This window comes from Rhamphochromis longiceps, linkage group LG14 (assembly GCF_057381845.1).
Source record: "Rhamphochromis longiceps isolate RC_006_pf linkage group LG14, R_longiceps_female_GT1.1, whole genome shotgun sequence".
NCBI lineage: Eukaryota > Metazoa > Chordata > Actinopteri > Cichliformes > Cichlidae > Rhamphochromis > Rhamphochromis longiceps.
Window position 1 is genome coordinate 4901741 of NC_140570.1, and position 20734 is coordinate 4922474.

General features: G+C 39.9%; 1 protein-coding gene across 5 annotated transcripts in view; it reads right to left on the reverse strand.

Annotated features, from left to right (window-relative positions):
• Positions 1-4725: 4725 nt before the first annotated feature.
• LOC146653448 (kinase suppressor of Ras 1-like) overlaps positions 4726-20734 on the reverse strand; it is a 59637-nt gene continuing 43628 nt past the window's right edge. For 3 of the 5 annotated variants that reach the window (XM_085429263.1, XM_085429266.1, XM_085429265.1), the window contains 14 exons: positions 18422-18505; positions 18261-18322; positions 16879-16991; positions 16548-16722; positions 15715-15769; positions 13616-13661; positions 12238-12498; positions 11945-12141; positions 11648-11744; positions 11177-11310; positions 10954-11085; positions 10416-10551; positions 8847-8977; positions 4726-4862 (listed from right to left, as the gene is read on the reverse strand). In XM_085429263.1, the coding sequence (XP_085285389.1) occupies positions 4850-4862; positions 8847-8977; positions 10416-10551; positions 10954-11085; positions 11177-11310; positions 11648-11744; positions 11945-12141; positions 12238-12498; positions 13616-13661; positions 15715-15769; positions 16548-16722; positions 16879-16991; positions 18261-18322; positions 18422-18505 (1636 nt within the window). In that variant the 3' untranslated portion in view covers positions 4726-4849. Of the gene's footprint in view, positions 4863-7014; positions 8212-8293; positions 8715-8846; positions 8978-10415; positions 10552-10953; positions 11086-11176; positions 11311-11647; positions 11745-11944; positions 12142-12237; positions 12499-13615; positions 13662-15714; positions 15770-16547; positions 16723-16878; positions 16992-18260; positions 18323-18421; positions 18506-20734 lie in introns of those variants that run through there. The other 2 variants (XM_085429267.1, XM_085429264.1) reach the window with 2 other exon arrangements.

Here is a 20734-nt window from a genome sequence, read left to right on the forward strand (position 1 = left end):
TGGTTTACACAGAAGCAATAGAGAATAACATTCTTCCGCCTACGTTTCGGCAGGCATCTATTACACTCTTATTAAAGAAGAATAAGGACCCCCGAGATTGCTCATCCTGTAGACCAATCAGCTTAACAAACTGTGATGGCAAAGTGTTCTCAAAAGCCATTGCACTCCGACTTGAGAAAATTCTTCCTCATATTATTTCAGGGGACCAGACTGGGTTTGTCCAGGGTAGACAATCCTATTTTAACCTGAGACGATTGTTTAAACTTTATTTTATAGGTTATTCAAAGGTCACCATCCCCCCAGACTGCTCCAAAACAGACCAAAATGGTCTACGTTTTTAGTCTTTCGTTTGTGCTGATTTGTGCAGGTAAAATTATCGTTTGTGCTGCTACGGTTTCTGACATATATTGATTTTAATTCTTACGGCCTACGCTATATAACAACAATCTCTGTGACAGTGAGTTTCAGCAGCTGTGGCGTTATGCACTTTTATAGAAGACTGTCCAGTTTTTTTTAGGCTTGCTGTGTATTTATGAATGTTTTGTGTGTTTCAGTACATTTTAATAAACCCATTTCGTCAGTGGAAAGGTTGATATTTCTGTTACCAGTGCAGAAACGTACACAAGGTAGGCTAAAGTTTTTATTTTTTTCTGCAGAAAACACTGAGTTACATGTGAAGTGATTTAGTTTGTCTGTATGATTTTGTTTTTAATTATCTATGTTCATTATCAGGGGTGGTTCTATATGGCGTTATTTTTGTGCCACTATTCTGAGCGCACATACAAAAAATTTGAGCGCACATAAAAAAGAATTTCAGGTGCAAGTGTTGCTTTTTTTTTTTTTTTAACACTTTATTTGTAGTTTTCCAATTATCATACATGGCATTCTTATTATTTTACAGATAACCTCAAAACAACAATCCCCACAGATCATAAAGACAGATAATACCAAGACAGGAAAAGGGAAACAAACAAACAAAAACACACACACTCACACACACACACACACACACACACACACACACACACACACACACACAAAGGGCGGTGCACCTCTCAATTGTTTTTACAGGACTGTTCTAGGGCAAACAAAAACATTCAAGGTTCCAGTTCCAGACCACGTAGATTGTTGACGTATGTTAACAGAGGGTCCCATTTTGTGTGGAATTTGCTGATGGATCCGTTTTTCCAGTTTGACATTTTGCATAACATCCCTTATCTAGTGGTGGTGTGATGGAGCAGTAGTAGACTTCCATTTAAATAAAATCAGGCGTCTCGCTAATACTGACAAAAAGGCAATGACCCTCTCTGTAAATGGGCAGAGGGAACAGAAGTCGCTATACCAGAGAAAAAACCAAAAAATTGCCACCAAGGGGAAGGCGAGATGTTATAGGCGTAGGCTTTAGAGATGACTTCAAAAAATGATGACCAGAAAGGAGCAATTTTCGGACAGGACCAAAACATATGAAGGGAAGTAGCTGGAGTCTGTGCATCTATCACACGATGGGTCTATGTTCGGAAATATTTTTGCTAGTTTAGCTTTTGAAAAATGAAACCTGTGCAACACTTTGAATTGTATCAGGGAGTGTCTTGGACATATAGAAGACGAATGGATCCTGGTAAGAGCCATATCCCATTCTTAGAGGGATAGTTAATAGACAGGTTACAACTATCCATAATATGTGAGTAAATAAATGATATTCTGCCTTTTTTCATCTCATTGACCCTTAGTATAGAATCCAAACAGGAAGGAGGGGGGAAAGTAGGAAAATTAGCAACCTTTTTACGTATAAAATCTCTGATTTGCAAGTATTGCAAAAAAATGGTTATTAGTCAGACCAAATATCCTAGATAGATGTTCAAAGCTAGCAATATACATATCCTCAATACTGTGAATGCCCCTGTCGTACCAAATTTTGAAGCCATTGTCCATTAAGAATGGTTGAAAAAGATGGTTACGTATTATTGGAGAGTGAATAGAAATACTCTGAATACCCAGATGTTTTTTAAACTGATTTACAATGCGTAGCGATTGAGTAACAATTATGTTATCTTTAACATTATTAACTAGAGGTGGTAGGGGTGCACAGAGTAAAGCTGGGAGTGAATGTGGCCTGCTTGTGACCCTTTCAATCTGTAGCCATGCAGGGATCTGATCATTCCAGTCCTTTAGCCATAAAGAGATGGTATTGAGATTCGCCGCCCAATAATATGTGTGCAGGTTTGGCAGTGAGAGCCGACCTATATTTTTTGGTCTTTCCATAAATTATTTTCTTATACGAGACATTTTATTATTCCATATAAATGAAGACACCATTCGATTAAATGAGTGGGGGGGGGGGGGGGGGGGGTAGAGTCCAATCTGTCTTCCTATACTTCTGCCAATCTGGTGATTCTGCTGGCTGGGAGCCGGGAGGGAAGAGAGTTCAGCAGTCTCACAGCCTGGTGGATGAAGCTGTTGGTGAGCCTGGTAGTGCGGGAGCGGAGACTTCTGTATCTCTTTCCAGAGGGCAGGAGGCTGAACAGACAGTGCGCGGGGTGGGTTGCATCGTTGACAATTGTGATGGCTTTGCGGGTGAGGCAAGTGGTGTAAACGTCTTGCAGGGAGGGGAGTGGTACACCAACTATCCTCTCAGCTGTTCTCACAATGCGTTGTAGAGCTTTTCTGTTATAGTCAGTGCAGCTACCGCCCCACACAGTGATGCAGCTGGAGAGGATACTTTCAATAGTGCCTCTGTAGAATGTAGTCAGGATGGGTGGTGGAGCACTTGCCTGCTTGAGTTTGCGCAGGAAGTAGAGGCGCTGTTGTGCTTTCTTGGCCAGTGATGCTGTGTTGGTGGTCCAGGAGAGGTCCTCACTGATGTGCACCCCCAGGAATTTGGTGCTGCTCACCCTCTCCACCGCAGCGCCGTCGATGGTCAATGGGGGGTGACAGGTGTGGCCTCTCTGGAAGTTGACAATAATCTCCTTGGTCTTACTAACATTTAGCAGGAGGTTGTTGTCTCTGCACCACGTGGTCAGGAGCTCAACCTCTTTCCTGTAGTGGGTTTCATCGCCCTTGGTGATGAGCCCCACCAGCGTTGTGTCCTCCTCAAACTTCACAAGGTGGTTGGAGCTGTAGGTTGGTGTGCAGTCATGTGTCAACAGGGTGAAGAGCAGAGGACTGAGCACACAGCCTTGTGGAGCCCCCGTGCTCAGGGTGATGCTGTTTGAGACCTTGTTGCCCACTCGCACCGCTTGAGGCCTCTGGCTGAGGAAATCCAGCAGCCAGTTGCAGAGGGAGGTGCTGAGGCCCAGTCTGTCCAGTTTACAGATGAGTTGTTGTGGTATTATGGTGTTGAATGCTGAGCTAAAGTCTATGAACAGCATTCTCACATATGAGTCTTTCTTGTCCAGATGAGTTAGGGCTGGGTGGAGGGCAGAGCAGATTGCATCCTCTGTGGATCGTTTCGCTCTGTATGCGAACTGGTGTGGGTCCAGGGTGGGAGGTAGGGTGGATTTGAAGTGTGACATGACTAGTCGTTCAAAGCACTTCATAATAATGGGTGTCAGTGCCACGGGGCGGTAGTCATTGAAACAGGCTGGGGATGGTTTCTTTGGCACAGGTATGATGGTGGCAGTCTTGAAGCATGATGGAACAGTGGCTTGCCTCAGGGAGGTGTTAAAGATGTCTGTGAAGACATTCTTCAGCTCCTCTGCGCAGTCTTTCAGCACACTACCAGGGATGTTATCTGGACCCACTGCTTTCCGGGCGTTGATGGTGATGAGTGTCCTCTTCACGCTGGCAGCAGACAGGCACAGAGGCTGGTCGTGTGGAGGTGGTGGTGTTTTCTGTGGGCGTGTGTTGTTCTGTGCTTCAAATCGTGCAAAGAAGCTGTTCAGGTTGTTGAGCAGAGTGGTGTCGCTCTCACAGCTACGCGCTACAGGCTTGTAGTCTGTAATAGCCTGGATGCCTTGCCATAGGCTTCTTGCGTCCTTGCTATCATTGAAGTGGGAGGTTATCTTGTGTGTGTAGTCCTGTTTCGCTTTCCTGATGCCACGGGACAGGTTGGCTCTCGCTGTTCTCAGGCCTATTTCATCCCCAGCTCTGAAGGCCTTGTCTCTGGCCTTCAGCAGCCTGTGGACATCTCCTGTTAGCCATGGCTTCCGGTTGGCTCGAGTTGTGATACCTTTCACTTGTGTTACATCATCAATGCATTTGGTGATGTATGAGCTCACCGTGTCTGTGTACTCCTCGATGTCTATGATGTTATTGTAGGTGGCTGCTTCCTTGAATATGTCCCAATCAGTTGACCCAAAGCAGTCTTGAAGAGCAGAGGTGGCCTCCTGTGGCCACACTCTTACCTCTTTCATAACAGGTTTGATGACCTTCACTCTCTGTCTGTATGCTGGCATTAGCATAACAGTGAGGTGATCAGAGGTGCCGATGTGGGGGAGGGGGATGGCTTTGTACGCTCCTTTTTCCTGTGTGTAGACCAAGTCCAATATGTTGTCTCCCCTTGTTGGAAAATGTACATGCTGATGAAACTTTGGGAGAACAGTTTTAAGATCAGCATGATTAAAGTCTCCTGCGAGGATGATGAAACCGTCTGGGTGTGCTGTTTGTTGCTCACTGATGGCCTGATACAGTTCGTTCAGCGCCGCATTTCTATCGCTGTTGTTGCTAGATGGAGGTATATAGGTAGCGACCAACAAGATCGAACTTACCTCCCTGGGCAAATAGAAAGGGCGACACTTCACGATCATGAACTCCGCCAGTGATGAGCAGTGTTTGCGTACTACAGTGGCATCACGACACCACTCGTCACGGATGTAAACACAGACCCCGCCACCTCGGGTCTTGCCTCCGTCTACGGGAGCCCTCTGTGAAGAACAAAGGGTTCTGATGAGGTACCGTTGGTATAGACTGAAGCAGTCCAATTAGTGTAAATGAGCTTGATACAATGAATAAAGTTAGGACCAAAACCAAACCTCCAAAGTGTGTGAAAACGATAATCCCACTCAATCCGATCGAACGCCTTTTTGGCGTTAAGTAAGTAAGTAAGTAAGTAAACTTTATTTATTAAGCGCTTTTCGCAGACAGGCAATCACAAAGCGCTGTACACAAATATTAAAATATTAAAATAAACAATAAAATCAATAGACATTATATACAATGTAAAAAATCAAATGTAAATAATGTAAAAAAAATAAAATAAAATATGTAGATCAACAAAAGGCTTGTTTGAACAGAAGAGTTTTTAACTGTTTTTTAAAAGAATCCACAGAGTCAAGCAAACGTAATTGTAGTGGTAAACTGTTCCACAGCCTTGGTGCAACAGACTGAAAGGCTCTGTCCCCTTTTGTCTTCAATCGTGTACGGGGAACAACTAAGAGACTCTGAGTCTGTGAGCGGAGATGACGAGCAGCAGTGTATTTTAAAAGAAGCTTGGATAAGTAATCTGGAGCCTGGCCATTCAGTGCTCTGTATGTTAAAACAAGAATTTTAAAGCGAATTCTAAACTCTATTGGGAGCCAATGTAAAGAATATAAGATGGGAGTGATGTGAACACGCTTGGTAGAGCGAGTTAGTAATCTGGCTGCTGCGTTAAGCGATATTACTGCTTCTGGGGATGGAGTATCAGCCTCAGTATAGATGATATTAATATCTCAAAAACCAAAGCAGCACAAATGATAATTGTACCTGCACAAATCTGCAAAAACGAAGCACTAACCGCTCTAATGCCTCTCTTAACGCCTATTTGCCTTTACTTTTCATGTTGGTGGGGCGTCAGCTTCACTCTGGCTAAAAAATCCCCTCTTGCCCCCTCCAGGCGGTCTTTATCCTTCAAGTTCAGGTCCTCTACCAGAGGCCTGGGAGCTTGAAGGTCCTGCGCAATATCTTTTTATTTTCCTAGGACTGCGCTCTTCTGGACAGAGATCTGCAATGCTGTTCCTGGGATCTGCTGGAGCCACTAGCTTGCGGGTCACTGCACTGAGTACTCCGATTACCACTGGGACCACCGTTACCTTCACCCTCCAGATCTTCTCTTCTCTGAACCCTTAGTACTTCTCCAGCTTCTCGTGCTCCTTCTTCCTGATGTTGCTACGGCCCTCTTCTTCTGCATCTCTACCACCACTATGTCCAGTTGGTAGTGTAGATTCATTTAAAATAAATGTATGGCTATTTTTACAAACACTGTTATAAAATAGTGAACACCAAGTCACTTATCAAAATATCAAGTTTAATGTCTTAAATTGTTCAGACAAAAAGCCTTGAAAGTATCAACAAAAAACAGAAAAATGGAAACAAGAAAAGGAAAACAATCCACCAACAACAGTCTCATACATAAATATAGTACCAACAAAAACATTTTAAAACTCAACCCTTGCACAAACATGTATAAAATACAACGTGCAGTAAAATACTGTATTTACATATATGCATTAGTTCAATTTTCTCATCATAAATTGGGCTTTGCCCTACTGGTGAAACCATTACATACAAACACTTTTGGTGAATGTACAGCCTGAGGAAAGAAAACTCACAAACACAACAGCCATGTCTTGCTCACTAATGCAAATTGCGCAAGGGTGCACTGCTTCTTGTCACAATCTTCCTTATATTATAATGAAAACATTCTTTCTATTACTGTGCTTCCGCTTACTGTTGTCCTATAAGAAGTTAAAGTAGACCGATAACTTGTATCTCTTCTTATATCCCACTGTGGGTGGTATCACTCAGTGGTTTGCCCTCTGATAAATTAATGATGACTAATCAGGTGGCAGTGTGTGACAGCTGCATTCTGTCAAGTGTTGTTGGAGCACTGCAGTGTCTTTCTATCGTGGTTTCGATACCACAACATTCGTCATCTATTCATAACTACTTAGCTATTTCATAGCTTCAGGGAATCTTATAAAATTGCAACAGAAATAAAAAAAGCAAAGTTGTTATTTTGAGGGAATCGCTTTTCCAAGGGTCAGTTCTATCATCTTTATCTTTCATTGTGCCAAAGTGGAACATAAATAGTAACTCATATCTGTCTGTGATATTTATTACTTCGGTAGAGAGGTAAATGATTTCCATGGTGCCTTTTGCACTACAGTGAACTCAGTCTAGGCAAACACTTTCAGTTTTGGAGATATATTATGAATCAAAGAGGCAGAAATTCCACATTAGAACAGTGGCAGACTGAGAGACTGTTTGAGTCAGACTGTTAATGCTAAAATTATTTCTATATTCATATTCTTCAGTGTGTAGAAAATTTGTAAAAAACAAAACAACAACAACAACAAAAAACAAACAAACCAAAAAGCAATTTCTGCAAAGAGCTGTCGGTTTCTCTCCACTAGATGTCACTAGATTGCAGCCAACTGAATTTTGTTTTCTTCTCTTCCAATTCAAGTACCTAATGGTAGCTATGGTGGCTGCTGTAGGACAATAAACTCTGGAAAAAACTAAATCAACAACTCAAGATTAGAAGAAGATTAGAAGAAATCTGCACTGATGTATTTTATTGGACTAATTCTAAGTTTATGAGACTGCATCATAATTACATAATAATCAATGTATATTTATAAGCACAACACTTTTTCTATTAAGTAACTTAAAAAATTACTGGGTGTATATTGGGAACTGACCCTTTGAAAGTAAACTCTGGTGGAACCCTTGAAGTAAATTGTATTTTAAATTAACTAAGAGCTGAAACCAGCAGCTCTTAGTTAACTATGCAGATAACTCAAACAGCCATGAGACTATGCCTACACTCACATTTAAACATATATAAGAAGAATTACATTCACTGAAGGTTGGGAGTTAGAAATGTGGGGGGAAGTAGGCACACAGGTTAATCAAGGGAAAAGAGATAAAGATGAAAGCAAAGCATTTTTAAACCCAGGTATTATGATGTCACTGTTTTCAGTGGTGTCCGAAATTACTTCCTCATTTACTTATAATCTATAATCTTCACTCATTTCAATTACATTTTGAAAGGGGTTCCAAACTCGTGAGCAGAAGTGACATCCCTGACAGAACTTAAAAGGTTTCATCTGCTGGTTTTCATCTAGAATACAAATTTTGGCTGGTGCATGCATAATATCCGATCTTATAGGAAATCTGTCAGAGCTGCATCTTTCATATCATATTTTCAGTCAATTTAACAAGCTCTCACTGCCTGACTTAGTGATATGCTGATGGCAGTGATGTCTCAGGCATTCATGATTTTCCAGTGTCCTTAACCAAAATAGGAGTGGACCCAGGAGACAAACAGGAATGTTGGAAAACAAGTAAGCAAATAGAAAGAAAGGAAACAAGATCATAGATAAAGATGGAAATGCAGGACCCAAAGGAAGCCGTCAGGAGATGAGGCACAACAGGAACAGGCCAAGGTGAATCAGGCAACATCCAGAGAAGAGGAAGTTGAAGACAGAAGAAAAAGAGAAATGCAGTACATTACAGACTGTGATCAACACTATCACGTATCAGAAGAAAAAGTAAAGATAGTGCCTAATTTGCCAAAGTAGAAAAAATGCATTTACTTGATACATTATTCATTCGTTCCTCAAAACAAAACAGTAGTCACATTAAAAACAGTCTAAGTATGTACATATATATCATTTGATCATCAGCAGGCCAGCTTTACATTTTTCACATTTCTTTAAAAAACACTATTTACAGCATTTTTGTTGACTGATGGTGTAATGGTTCCTCTTAGCTTCATAAAATTTCAAATTTTTCTGAAATGAAAATGTAGATTTTGATGAGCAATGACTAAAATAAATAGGTAAACATTTTGAATGTTGATGTTATATAGTGTAGTGGGTTGGTTCACCCAGATTATGAATTTACTGTCACTCCATGACACTTACTCTGTTGTTTTCCAGTGTCCAGGGTGAGAAAGCCTGCGGTTGAGTTTAGGGAGTCTGTCCAGCATGCCTGCTAGCTGGGTGAAAGGTGGCCTGTCATCTGCCGTAAGGGACCAGCAGGCAGACAGGATCTCCTGTTGGGATGGTAGGTAACAGATAGAACATGGTGATTGGTTGGTAATCAAATTTTAATCAATATGAAAATAATAATAATATAATCAATATTAATACTTTTAATACTTTACACGTGTTGCTATCCAGAAGATGCCTTTTAAGAAAAGATTTTTCTTATTTCAAGACAATGCTAAACAAAATTTGTTGAGAACTGAAAACATTTGATGCATGGTGATGAAACTGAAATTTTACAAATTTATGCCTTTGCTTTCTTTCTTTTCTTTTCTTTACTTTTCTTTTTGATGTCCTCCGAAACCTGAGTTGCTGCTTCAGCTACCGCCTGAACCACATTTAGTTTGGCCTTTTGGTACCCATCAGCTTCCTCTGAAGTCCTACAGGCTAATCCAACCTGATAGGACTCCTTTTTCAGCTTGATGGCCCCATCACCACCACGAAAGCCATCAACCACTTAGGAGCAACAGCTTGAAACAAGTCCTTAGCGGACGAATTTCGCCCTGAGTTCCAAAAGCCTATGGAAGCTGTAGGGCTGTCTTGGTTGACACGGCTCTACAAACATCGCATAGAATTCTGGGGTGGTGCCTCTATACTGGCAGACTGGGGTGGCGGTTCCTATCTTTAGGATTGGGAACCAGAAGGTGTACTCCAGTTACAGTTACAGCAGTTACACTCCTCAGCCTCCCTGGAAAGGTCAATGCTATGGCACTGGAAAGAAGAGCTTGTCTGTTAGTTAAACCTAGGATACAGGAGGAACAGTGAAGATTTCATCCTGGTTGCAGAACACTGTACAAGCTCTTCAAACTCTTAAATATATTTGGAGGCAGGTGAGAGTTTGCCCAATGAGTCTACGTGTTTTTTGCAGACTTGGAGAAAGCTTTTTCCTGCATCCCTTGGAGTGCTCTCTGAGGGCCGTCTGGTCCGTAACTATGAGCCATTTGGTCTCTGTACAACTGTTGGTCTGCCTTACTGGCAATAAGCCAGAGTTGTTCCCCGTGGGTGTTGAACTCAGCTAGGCCTGAATTAGACCAGACCAGTGGTGAAAGTAACAGCTACATAGCCCATGCGTATCCTAGAACCGGATGTTGATGTAGTGGAGAAGTACAAGTAGCTGGGTGTAACATCAACAACAGTCTAAACTGGGAGACCAGCACAGAAGCTGTATAAATCACACTGAACAACTCTACAATACAACTGTGTGGCAAGGAAAGATGTGTTCGGTGTTTTATTTCTACCATTCGCTCTTACAACACTAGTAATGTCATTATGCTGTGCTGTGTTGATGTTGAAATGCAATACTTATGATTATTATGATGATTATTATTAATACTGCTGTTACATCAACAGCATTTCCCACATTAGGAACAAAGAAAATATATATTGTAAATTGTTGACAGTTACCAACAGGGTCAGTTTTTTCGTAGACATGATCTTCAGACTCACCGTGACCTCCTTGCCCAGATTGGACTCTAACAGCACATTCTTAATGCCTTCATTACGACCCACTAGCCAGATTATAGTTTCCACAGGCTGGTTGGTAATTGGCCAGTCTCGCATCTGCAGCTCATACCAGATTGTGCTGGAAATGACACAAGATCCTTTCATGTACTACATTATTTTACATTTTCTTACATCATGTGCTCAAATATGCAACATGGAGCATGAATAAAATAGAAACAAAGGTTTTAAAAAACTGTGTGCAGTTCTAGCTAAAAGTCGCACATCATGTCTGGATAGCTGAATTTATGGTTCTACAAAAACAACTTTACTATGTTAGCTGGCAACAGTAAAAATCCTGATTTAACTTCGAGAAAACCAAACAATTAAACAATTGTTATGTACCACAGAAAACACAAAAACAAGCTAATATAAAATTATAACAAAGTAAAGGTTAAGAACCTAAAAGGCAGAACTGCATAATATAAACTATAGCTTCAATATCACATTAATAGTTTCTAGTATAAATGGCACTAGTCAATACCCAAAAGCATAAATATCAGCAGCTTTGGAGAAAGGCAGCTGGTCCTCATCAACCTCTGGGCTCAATTTTCGAACAATTTCTGGAGCCAGGTAGCAGATCCAGCCCTGTGGTATCCGCAGCACATTCTTTCTTCTAAACACAGAAACACAGAGAAGAATAATTAGGAGAAAAAACACGGCTCACCATAAATTTATTGCCTAGATGCAGTTTCTTTCACTCTTACCTGCCTTCTTGTACCACACCAGACATTCCAAACAGGCCAAAGTCTGTAATCACCACCTTGTTTGTGTCATAGAACACATTCTTGGACTTCAGATCCTTGTGAACGATGCCTTTAGCATGAAGATAACCCATTCCCTGCAACAAACAAAGATTTTCTGAACAAAAGATATTCCTACATTCACAAAAAGAAAATGAAGACGACCCAACAGTAGATATTTTTAGTTTATATGTTTAAAGCCTCGTTGTGTAGATTTTTATTTTACGTGTGACACTAAACTTTTTCAAATCGTGGCACTGGGGATGAGGGGAAGCACCAAAACATGCTGAAGTGCAGCATATTTCAATCTTGACATTGTATCCAAAACAGTACATTTTCCTACTTGTTATATAATGTACATAGTGTATGTTTGGCATTTCTTGGCTACAATTCCATCTTATTTATCAACCAATAGAATATGCAGGTATTACTTACCTTAACGATTTCCTGTGCAATCTGTCTGGTTTTATTTATGTCCAGCAGGTGACCTCTTTCTCTTACAACAGAATACAGAGTCAGACCCTTACAGAAACTGCAGAGGAAACACATGCAGTATGGTTACAAAATAAACATCACATCACAAAAAGTCAAAAAAGCAGCAAACAACTTTTTGTATAGAACTTTATATACAACAGTGCACATATGCACTTGTGGTTGGAACTGCACTTGAAATGGGGGGAAGCCAGCACGAGTGACAATGCAGTGTTTAGGTGAGCAGTCATGCAGCAGTACCTGGTGATAATAGCAAGATGAGGAGGAGCCATGCATGCACCCATGAACAGGATGACGTTCTCGTGCCTGGTCTGCCTGTAGTTCATAACCTCTTTTTTGAAGACTTTCAGATGATCCTGATTGTTGCCATCAATCTCTAGAAGGCGAATGGCCACCTCACCATGCCAGCGACCTTTATGCACCTTACCCCAGCGACCCTGGACATAAAGCCAAAATTTAAATTAATAATAATGTTTTTTCTTTTCATTTTTTGAACAGGATTTTATATTTCTACAATACAAATCTGCTTTCACCTTTCCAATAAGCTCTCCCAGCTGTAGTTGCTCATACGGGATGTCCCACTCCTGGAGGTAGACACTGGTCTGGCTGACCTTACGAGAGATGGGGACCCCAGAACGGCCAACAGCCTGACGGCGGCATATAGAAGAGGGTAGATCATCCAGACCATCTTCATCATACTCTTCCTTGGAATAACTCTTTTTTGTGTCAGTCTGGTCAGCTTCTTTTTTATCCATAGCTGTGTAATCTTCCTCTCCTTCCTCTCCTTCCTCTTCCTGTAACACATGGCAGAAGAATGAAAGTGAACACTGATGTTAAACACTTTGATATCTATTACTGGAAATAGCAGCACTTGGTATACAAATGTGAAATAGGTATTGCAGTCTTGTAATTCTCCATTCAGACCAAAAGTGTTTTGGATAGTTATACAATTCTTGTGGTTGCTGGAAGAAATATTTGATGGAATAAATAACATCCATCAGTATGAAGAGTATGAAAAGATTGCTCCACTGGGATGCTGCTGCGTTTTAGCCTGGAAAGTTCATCGTCATTAGGAGGAAATGTTTACCAATATCTTCAAAGATAATGGCAGGCAGGAAATGAGCTTAAGTTAAATAAAGAAATATAATAAACCCAACTAAACATCCCAGCAAATCCATTACAGGCTAGACCTCAATCCAATAGAGATACTGTGAAATAACCTCATATAGACAGTCACACTGGGTGTTGAATGAATCAGCTGGATCTGAAGCAGTTCTGCGAGGAATAAAAACGTCCCGAACACTGGGTAGGTCTGATGTTAATATAGCCAACACATCATTTAATGTTTCCACCAAAAAAGTACTGCCTAATGGGAATGTTCAATACAGGACCTCTGGTTATGGCTGTAGGATCATTAATGAGAAGACACGAGGATGGGTCTCTAACAAAGTACTAAATACAAGGTCTGAATATTTGGAATAGGATAATAGAAATGGAACAGTTTTTAATACATTAACAAAGCAGCCAAAAACTTGCTTTTGCTGAAGTATTGTGTGTAGATTTGTGAGACAAGAATGAATTGAATCGTTTGAACAAAAGGCTGAAAAATAACAAAATTTGGAACATTTGAAAGACGCTGAAAAGTTACCAAATGGATGTCAGTGCCAGAAAAAAAGGAACATGCTTTAGCACAGTGCATTGGCAAGTACTGTAAACCAAAGGAAAATGACATGAGTAAAATATACATGTAATGGAGACAAACCAGCAAATCACATCCTTTTCCCTTCATCTTTTTAATTTAATATACTGCAATCCAATCCAATCAGATTTTATTTATAAAGCACTTTAAAATACCCAACACAGGACCAAAGTGCTGTACAGAAAATAAGTTATGTGGCTTCTATTACTCACCAATCCCTGTTCTGTGGCTGTTATTTGTGTCTCAGTAATCACCATCCTGAAACCAAAGAAATTAACAAGAATTCACCAAAATTTGTAACTAATTAATTTATCTTTAGAATAACTACATTTGGAAACTTGCTGAGAGCTACTGGCTGCCAAAACGGCTCCTCTTTCTCCTCTTTCCATGTCCCGGCATTGTGCTGGGCAGCAAAACTATTTTGTTCCAAAGCCTGCTGGAGCCTTATTTTATAGAGTTTGCATGTGAGGCTTTTATCAAGGTGCTCCAATCCAAAAACACCGGCCCGCATAAAGAACTATATTGTCAGTGGCTGGGTCTCTGACCCAGCATTTTGAGTGTTTTTTGGTAAATTTGTATTTTCTTAGAATAATATGTGTAGTTCTGGTGTTGCATTATTAGTTAGGTTTTAGTTGAGCCTATTCTAGTTTAGGTCCATCTATGTCCTCTTCTGTAAGTCTGTTCTGGTTTCCTTTATGTAGTCTGCCATGTATTTCGTGTCAGCATATTTCATGTTGTCTAGTTGGTGCTGTCGTTTCTACGTCTGTGTTTCCTGTTGTATTTTGAAGGTCTGGCGTTTCCTCGTTCAATGTGCTTAGTTTTACACTTCCCCTCTGGTGTCACTATGTTCATTTGTGTCATGTGATTCCACTTCCCCTGATCACCCCTTTAGTCTGCGTGTTCCATTCTCTTTGTCAGAACGTCTGTGTTTCCACGTCTAGTCATAATCATAGAACTCATAGTAATCTTAGTTGTCACCGTTATCATGTTTGATCAGAATTTTCAGTTAGTTTTCCCAGAATGGGTTCCAGTTTAGTTGTCGTTCTTGTTTTGGGCTCTTTTCATGTCTACCAGTCTGAATAAAACAGCTCGCTTTTTGTTCAAGGCTCTGCTCCGTCTCCCCCTATGTCCGCACCTCATTTTCACACTCTCGCAGTCAGCTCCTGCTGACCGTGACATATATGAACAAATGGCTTACAGTGTAAGTGCCCTAAAGCTAGAAAAATGTGATGTAAGATTCGACTTTATTCTCCTGCAAGGAGGCAGACCCAGGAATGGAGTTTCCTAAAACCACAAATAAAGGTGGTCAGTATTTTGATAGGATGTAATATCAGCAGAAACTCAGATGCCATTTGTTTCCAACTCATGTTATCTTATGAGTTTTACAAATTCAAGAAAATTTTGTAAATAAACTATTTTTTAGGTTTTAGTTTATGTTTTACAAAAACATTAACAATAATAATTTTGAATATCACCATAAATACTATTTATGTACAGTGTGTGCTCTCTACATAGCAATACTGGATTTTTTTTAAAAAGAGTTTAAAAGAAAAACCGCAGTGATATACAGGTCAATCTAACAATACTTTTTAAAAAAATCTTAAAATTTGCGTTGCTCTGGTGGATAAAGAGAGTGACTCACTGTGTCAATATAAAAAGAGGAGGAAGGCTGTAAAACCTTGCAAAAGAGTCCAATGCAAGTCAATGTCATTGAAGCTCACCTCTCTTTAATGACAGATGGTGAGTTGTCGAAGATATCCTCAAATTTTCTGCCAGTTAGTGCTGCCATTTTTGCTGTTGTTAGGTGCTGCTAACTTGTGTTAGTGAAACTTTCTTTTTAGTGGAACAAACACTTCAATCAGCTGTTGTTCACACAGCTCATAGTAAACTGGAAAGGGGAGGGTCGCATGTCTAATCTCGTGACAATAAGCAATTGTGACAATATTGGGGATAAATAAGTATGTTTATGTACACGTAAGCTTTCATGTGTTAGAGACTTCGATTGAGGTAAGGAGGAAGAGGATGAGGGGGAAATAAGGAAGGAGAGAGAGCAGCGGTGGAGGAGGAGAAAGAAAGAGAAAGGAGAAATATCAAACTATACCTACAAATGTTAAATGCTAACATACAGTTTGAAAGAGCCATTTGTGAACTTTAAAGTAATTTAGAAAGTGTACTATGTAAGTGGACTGTTTGGTAAAGCACTGCTACTGTTTGAATTCCTACCAAATCTGACTTGAACTCATGATAGTAAGTATATGAATGAAATAAAAGTGCATCATTGGATCGCTACATGAATGTTGTATTCTCTTACCCAGACTCATTGTGACTGCCAGAATGCTGAACGCTGCATGTGGAGGCAGGAACATCTGTTGGAAAACTCAGCTTGAGAGCATTGCACTACTACAAAACTACTTATCATCATTCCAAATTGATGCTTGGATACTTGCAGTACATGACATGAGGACAAAGGATGTTAAATCCAACATAGTTTGAAGCTGTCAAACTATCACGTTTGAGCATTTAAAAATGTTTTTAACCAGTTTGACAATAAAACACTTTACAACAATTCTTTGAATGGTTCAAAGACAGATCACGATGCTCACATGCTCAATCATTCACTTGACACTTTTAAACATGAAAAACTGGTTTTGCCATGCAGCCCAGTTTTAAAATAAAAGTTGGTTATTCTCAAAAATCTACATAAAAACAGAGTACACTGATTTTCATATCATTTTAAACTTATTTGGAATAACTCACCAAATATTTTTTTAATCATATATTTTTTTAATCAATGTTTTTTTTAAACACAAAAGGTGCAGTTTAAGGTATACCTCGAATTCTCCAGCGTTTTTTTTACAACTGAAGAAGCCTCTTTGATGAGAATTGAAACATCTTCATAAATTAAAGATGTCCAGCTGTCATCTTTTTTTCAAGCTCTTAAGACTCACAGGGCTGTAAACATTCCCCTAGTCCCACATCTCAACAAAGTCTTCCTGACAACAAATGAGGCCTTATTTTCCACAAAAACACACTTTTCACTTTTGTTAGAGATGTAATTTCTACAACTTTAATGTTTAATTGAATTTATAGTTAAATATATCGTTTCTAAGAGTGAAACAATGCTGTCTTTATTATGTTGCATACCTGGGAAGTTGAAGCGGTTGTCCCAGGAGCTCTGTGGTGATGGGTTAGGTGGGGGGGTGGCACTTACGCTTGAAGGGTTACTCTGCTGGAAATGTGCTGGAGAGGAAGGTGTGGAAGAGGTGGCTGATGACGGGTTACTGCTGGATTCCAGCTGGTTAATACTGGGGACAGGGTCCTCCAAACACACAAGGAGTCCATTATTTCAATTATTTCACATTATTTATTTCTTGCACACTGATCTCAACAATCTTCTCCATTTCAGTATTGAAGAATAGAAAGAGCTAGAGCAGACCTGAATGAGATATAACACATATTAGAAAACTGCACTTACCCTTTTGGTTAGTGCCTTTGGTAAGGTGCCAAACTGCACTGAGACTTCGGCTGTGTGATCAATCCGATTGTTGATGTCTGATGGTACCGATTCTGCCCTACGCATCCTTGGCACTACCGGTCAGATAAAAATACAAGCTTTGAGCTTAAAATATTTTCAAAACTTTACAATTCCTAAAATAAAATAAACAGGCCCTAACATGTTAGATTCTTGCTGATACTATCCTGCCCATTATAATACCCTTCCTAATATGCTACTAGTGTAACTGTCAAAGCTAAAGGGAGTCCATTACAAAATTAATAGCATTGTTGCCAGTAATCGCTAGACTTGAATCACCTGGATGATTTGTCTACAGACATTACTAAGTACTGTCATGTGCCCTCATCTTCCCTTCCTTCCCCAGGCTGGGTTTGCATCTCCTCTCGAGGTCCATGTTGTAGTGTAGAGCGGCACCAGTTGTGACCTGGCAAACCCTTTGTTACTGATTTCTAAGAACTACAACTGACCACAAAGAAAAATATAATTTCCATAACAATTTTCCTAAAACTACAAGTTGTAGGATATTTTCCCACTTATAGAACTGAAAAAAAAACCTGCATACCCACTTTTATCTAACATATTTTCCCTTACCAAAACCCCCACATTTCAATAGAGTTATAAAACAAATCAGTGGTAATCCCAGTATGTTTACGAATTCACTAGATAACAGACTAACACTTTTTTTTTTTTACTCTCCTTTACTCATAGAATTGAGCAAATGATCAAGGACTGCTGGCTTGTAGGTAGCTAAATTTAAGTGGACTGACTTTTATTTAGCACTATTCTACTCTATCCAAGTACTTAAAGCATTTATACAGCATGCCTCATTCACCCATTCATACATGTACTTTTTTTCTACGCAAGTGCTTTCTATCTAACTTTCACACACATTTACACTCGGCTGACTGTATCAGAGAGCAACTTGGGATTAGTATCTTGCCCAGTGATATTTGGCATGTAGACTGGAGTATACAGGGACAGAACCACCAACCTTCTGATTAAGGATGACCTGCTCTACCTCCTGAGCTACAGCCCCACCCATTTCTGAGCTCTGGATAACAGTTTCATCACAGTCAGGACTTTTCATACTGATATATGTGCGGCTGTGAGTAAGCACATAACTATTTGCCTGCACTGCTGTGCATGTGTTGCACATGCATGAAATGGACCAGGTAGTAAGTGAACATAGGTGAGGATGACCAACCGGTCACTGGTCAGGGCCACGAATGCTGGAAATTGGCCCGTTCCAATCTCTAACCAGTCTAACCAGATTTCTAATGTAGTCTTTAACACCACTAGACCAGTAAAGTCACACATCACTAAATTATTTTAATGTTGCTTACATGTAGCAAATGATATCCGACATGAAGGTGCATCTTTGGTACACTTGTTATGGCACTTTAACCTGTGAGGAGAAGAATACTCTAAATAGTACACTAAAGAAGTCATGACAAGTTGTACTGCAGTCTGACAGAGTGCACCAACTTATCTTTACAGTTCTTACTTGCAGTGTTTACACTTGACACCAAACATCATGCTCTTAGAACAAACTTGACATGTTTGGGAGAGCCAGGACTTAGTCGAAAACCTGCAAAAGAGAAGGAGAACAAATATGACAAATATATTGAGAAATATGTTTAAGAATTTAGTCAGGTGATAATAGATGACTAAAACCCTAGCCTTAAATTTTGTGACTGTATATCTAAATGTAGAATTTTAACTTAATAATAATTTCATTTAGAATGACTGACAGTGTAAAGTCATATAGTAACTTCTGCATGCTGTGAATACAAAGGAATTCAGGAAAGAACAAAAAACATCTTGTTCATCAAGCTGTTCTTAGAGCTTTTTTTTTCTTAAGCTAAAAAACTTAAATTTCTCCTGATGAAGCCAAAGGCCTGATCACAGGTTCAAATATCATTTCAGTCTGCTAATAAGAATAACATTTCATATGTAAAAAGGAGTATAGTATTACATGTAGTACAGAGGATAGTATATCCAGTATAGTACAGTATGAAATAAACATACTATATGTTTACATAAAATTTCACTCAAATTGGACTCAAAGGCTATTTCATGGGCATTCATGGGCTATTCCTTCATTCCTTCAGATAAAATCAAGATCAACCTCGACCAGACTGACAGCAAGAAAAAAAGTATGGAGAAGGTGTGAAAGGGCTCATGAACCAAAGCATACCACATCATCTGTAACACGGCAGAGGCCGTGTGATGGCATGTGCGTGCATGGCTGCCAGTGGCACTTGGAAACCCGTGTTTATTGATGATGTGACACAGGACAGAAGCAGCCGAATGAATTCTGAGGTGCTCAGAGACATACTGTCTGTTCAAATCCAGCTAGATGGACAATGACCCAAAACATATAGCCAAAGCAAGCCAGGGGTTTATTAAAGGAAAGGAGATGAATATTCTTGAATGGCCACCTGATCTTAACCCAATTGAGCATGATTTCACTTGCTGAAGACAGAAAGGCAACAGCAACTGAAAGCTGCTGCAGTAAAGGCCTGGCAGAGCATTAAAAAGGAGGAAATACAGCATCTGGCGATGTACGTGATTGCCAGCAAAGGGTTTTCAACCAAGTATTAGCCATTGTAAGTAATTTATTCAATTACTTTTAAACCCCTGAAATTAAGGGATTGTTTTAAAAAATGTTCTAGTTCCTCACATTGTTATGCAATCTTTTTGTTTAACCCACTGAATTAAATCTGAAAGCCTGCACTTCAACTGCATTTGAGTTGTTTCATTTAAAATCCACGGTGGCGATGTACAGAACTAAAACTAGAGAATGGGTTTCCTGAAATAATGCAGAGTGAATACTGACAGCTGAAAGGTTTGAGTTAGATTTTTATAATTGCTCAATCTTGTACAGCAGTGTGTACACTGAATATGCTGACTCATTCACATGAAAGCCAAACTGCAGAACTGTTGAAAGCTGAAGTTCACACAGAAGAAGTTTCAAAGTAGCCAAACGTCTTTACAATGTACACTAGAAAAAGCTAATGACAAAAGAAAATTTAGAATCATCAAATAAATCGGAATGAATATTGAAAGCTGATATTCTTTAAATCACGTGAAGAGTTGTCTTATGTGTTTTAAACATCTAAACCCAAGAATCTTAAAATCTTGAAAGAAAAAGCAGAATATCTGCATGTCTACTCTAATCTGCTGTGTGTGCAGATCAATGACTTCTTCTCAAACAGGAAGTCAGTAAAATAAAGTCGAATGGACGGCAGCATCTTGTCAGAGGACAGTGTGACAAACACTTTAATCGAGGGTTCGTCAGCATCTTCTTAGCAGAGGTGGTGACATGCCACATTCTGCTTTTGTTGCTTCCTTTCAAACAGGAAGTCAGTGACCCACCTGAAAGTGGAGCTAAAGTTCACAAAAAGTAGCCTGTCATAAGATCCTGCAGAGTCCAGATTCTCTTTCACAAAAGGGCTTATTCAAATCTTTGGAAAGTCATCAACTGACACTAACCTGCTGAGTGTGTGTGTGTGTGTGTGTGTGTGTGTGTGTGTGTGTGTGTGTGTGTGTGTGTGTGTGTGTGTGTGTGTGTGTGTCTCTCTGCAGGTAAAATAGTTGTTAATCTTAAACTGTTTTGTGAGTTTTATTTTCAGACCAGGTCCATGTTAGCGGGGAGATACAGACAGACATTATATTAGGTTAGATGAGTTGAAATGTGGGAGAATCCACTACAGACAGGCAAATGGTTTCAGCTCTAATATCCAGCCAGAAAAGATGATTCAAAAAGTCATCTACTGACCCCAACTTCCCAGATTTGAACCACCTATCTGCTGAA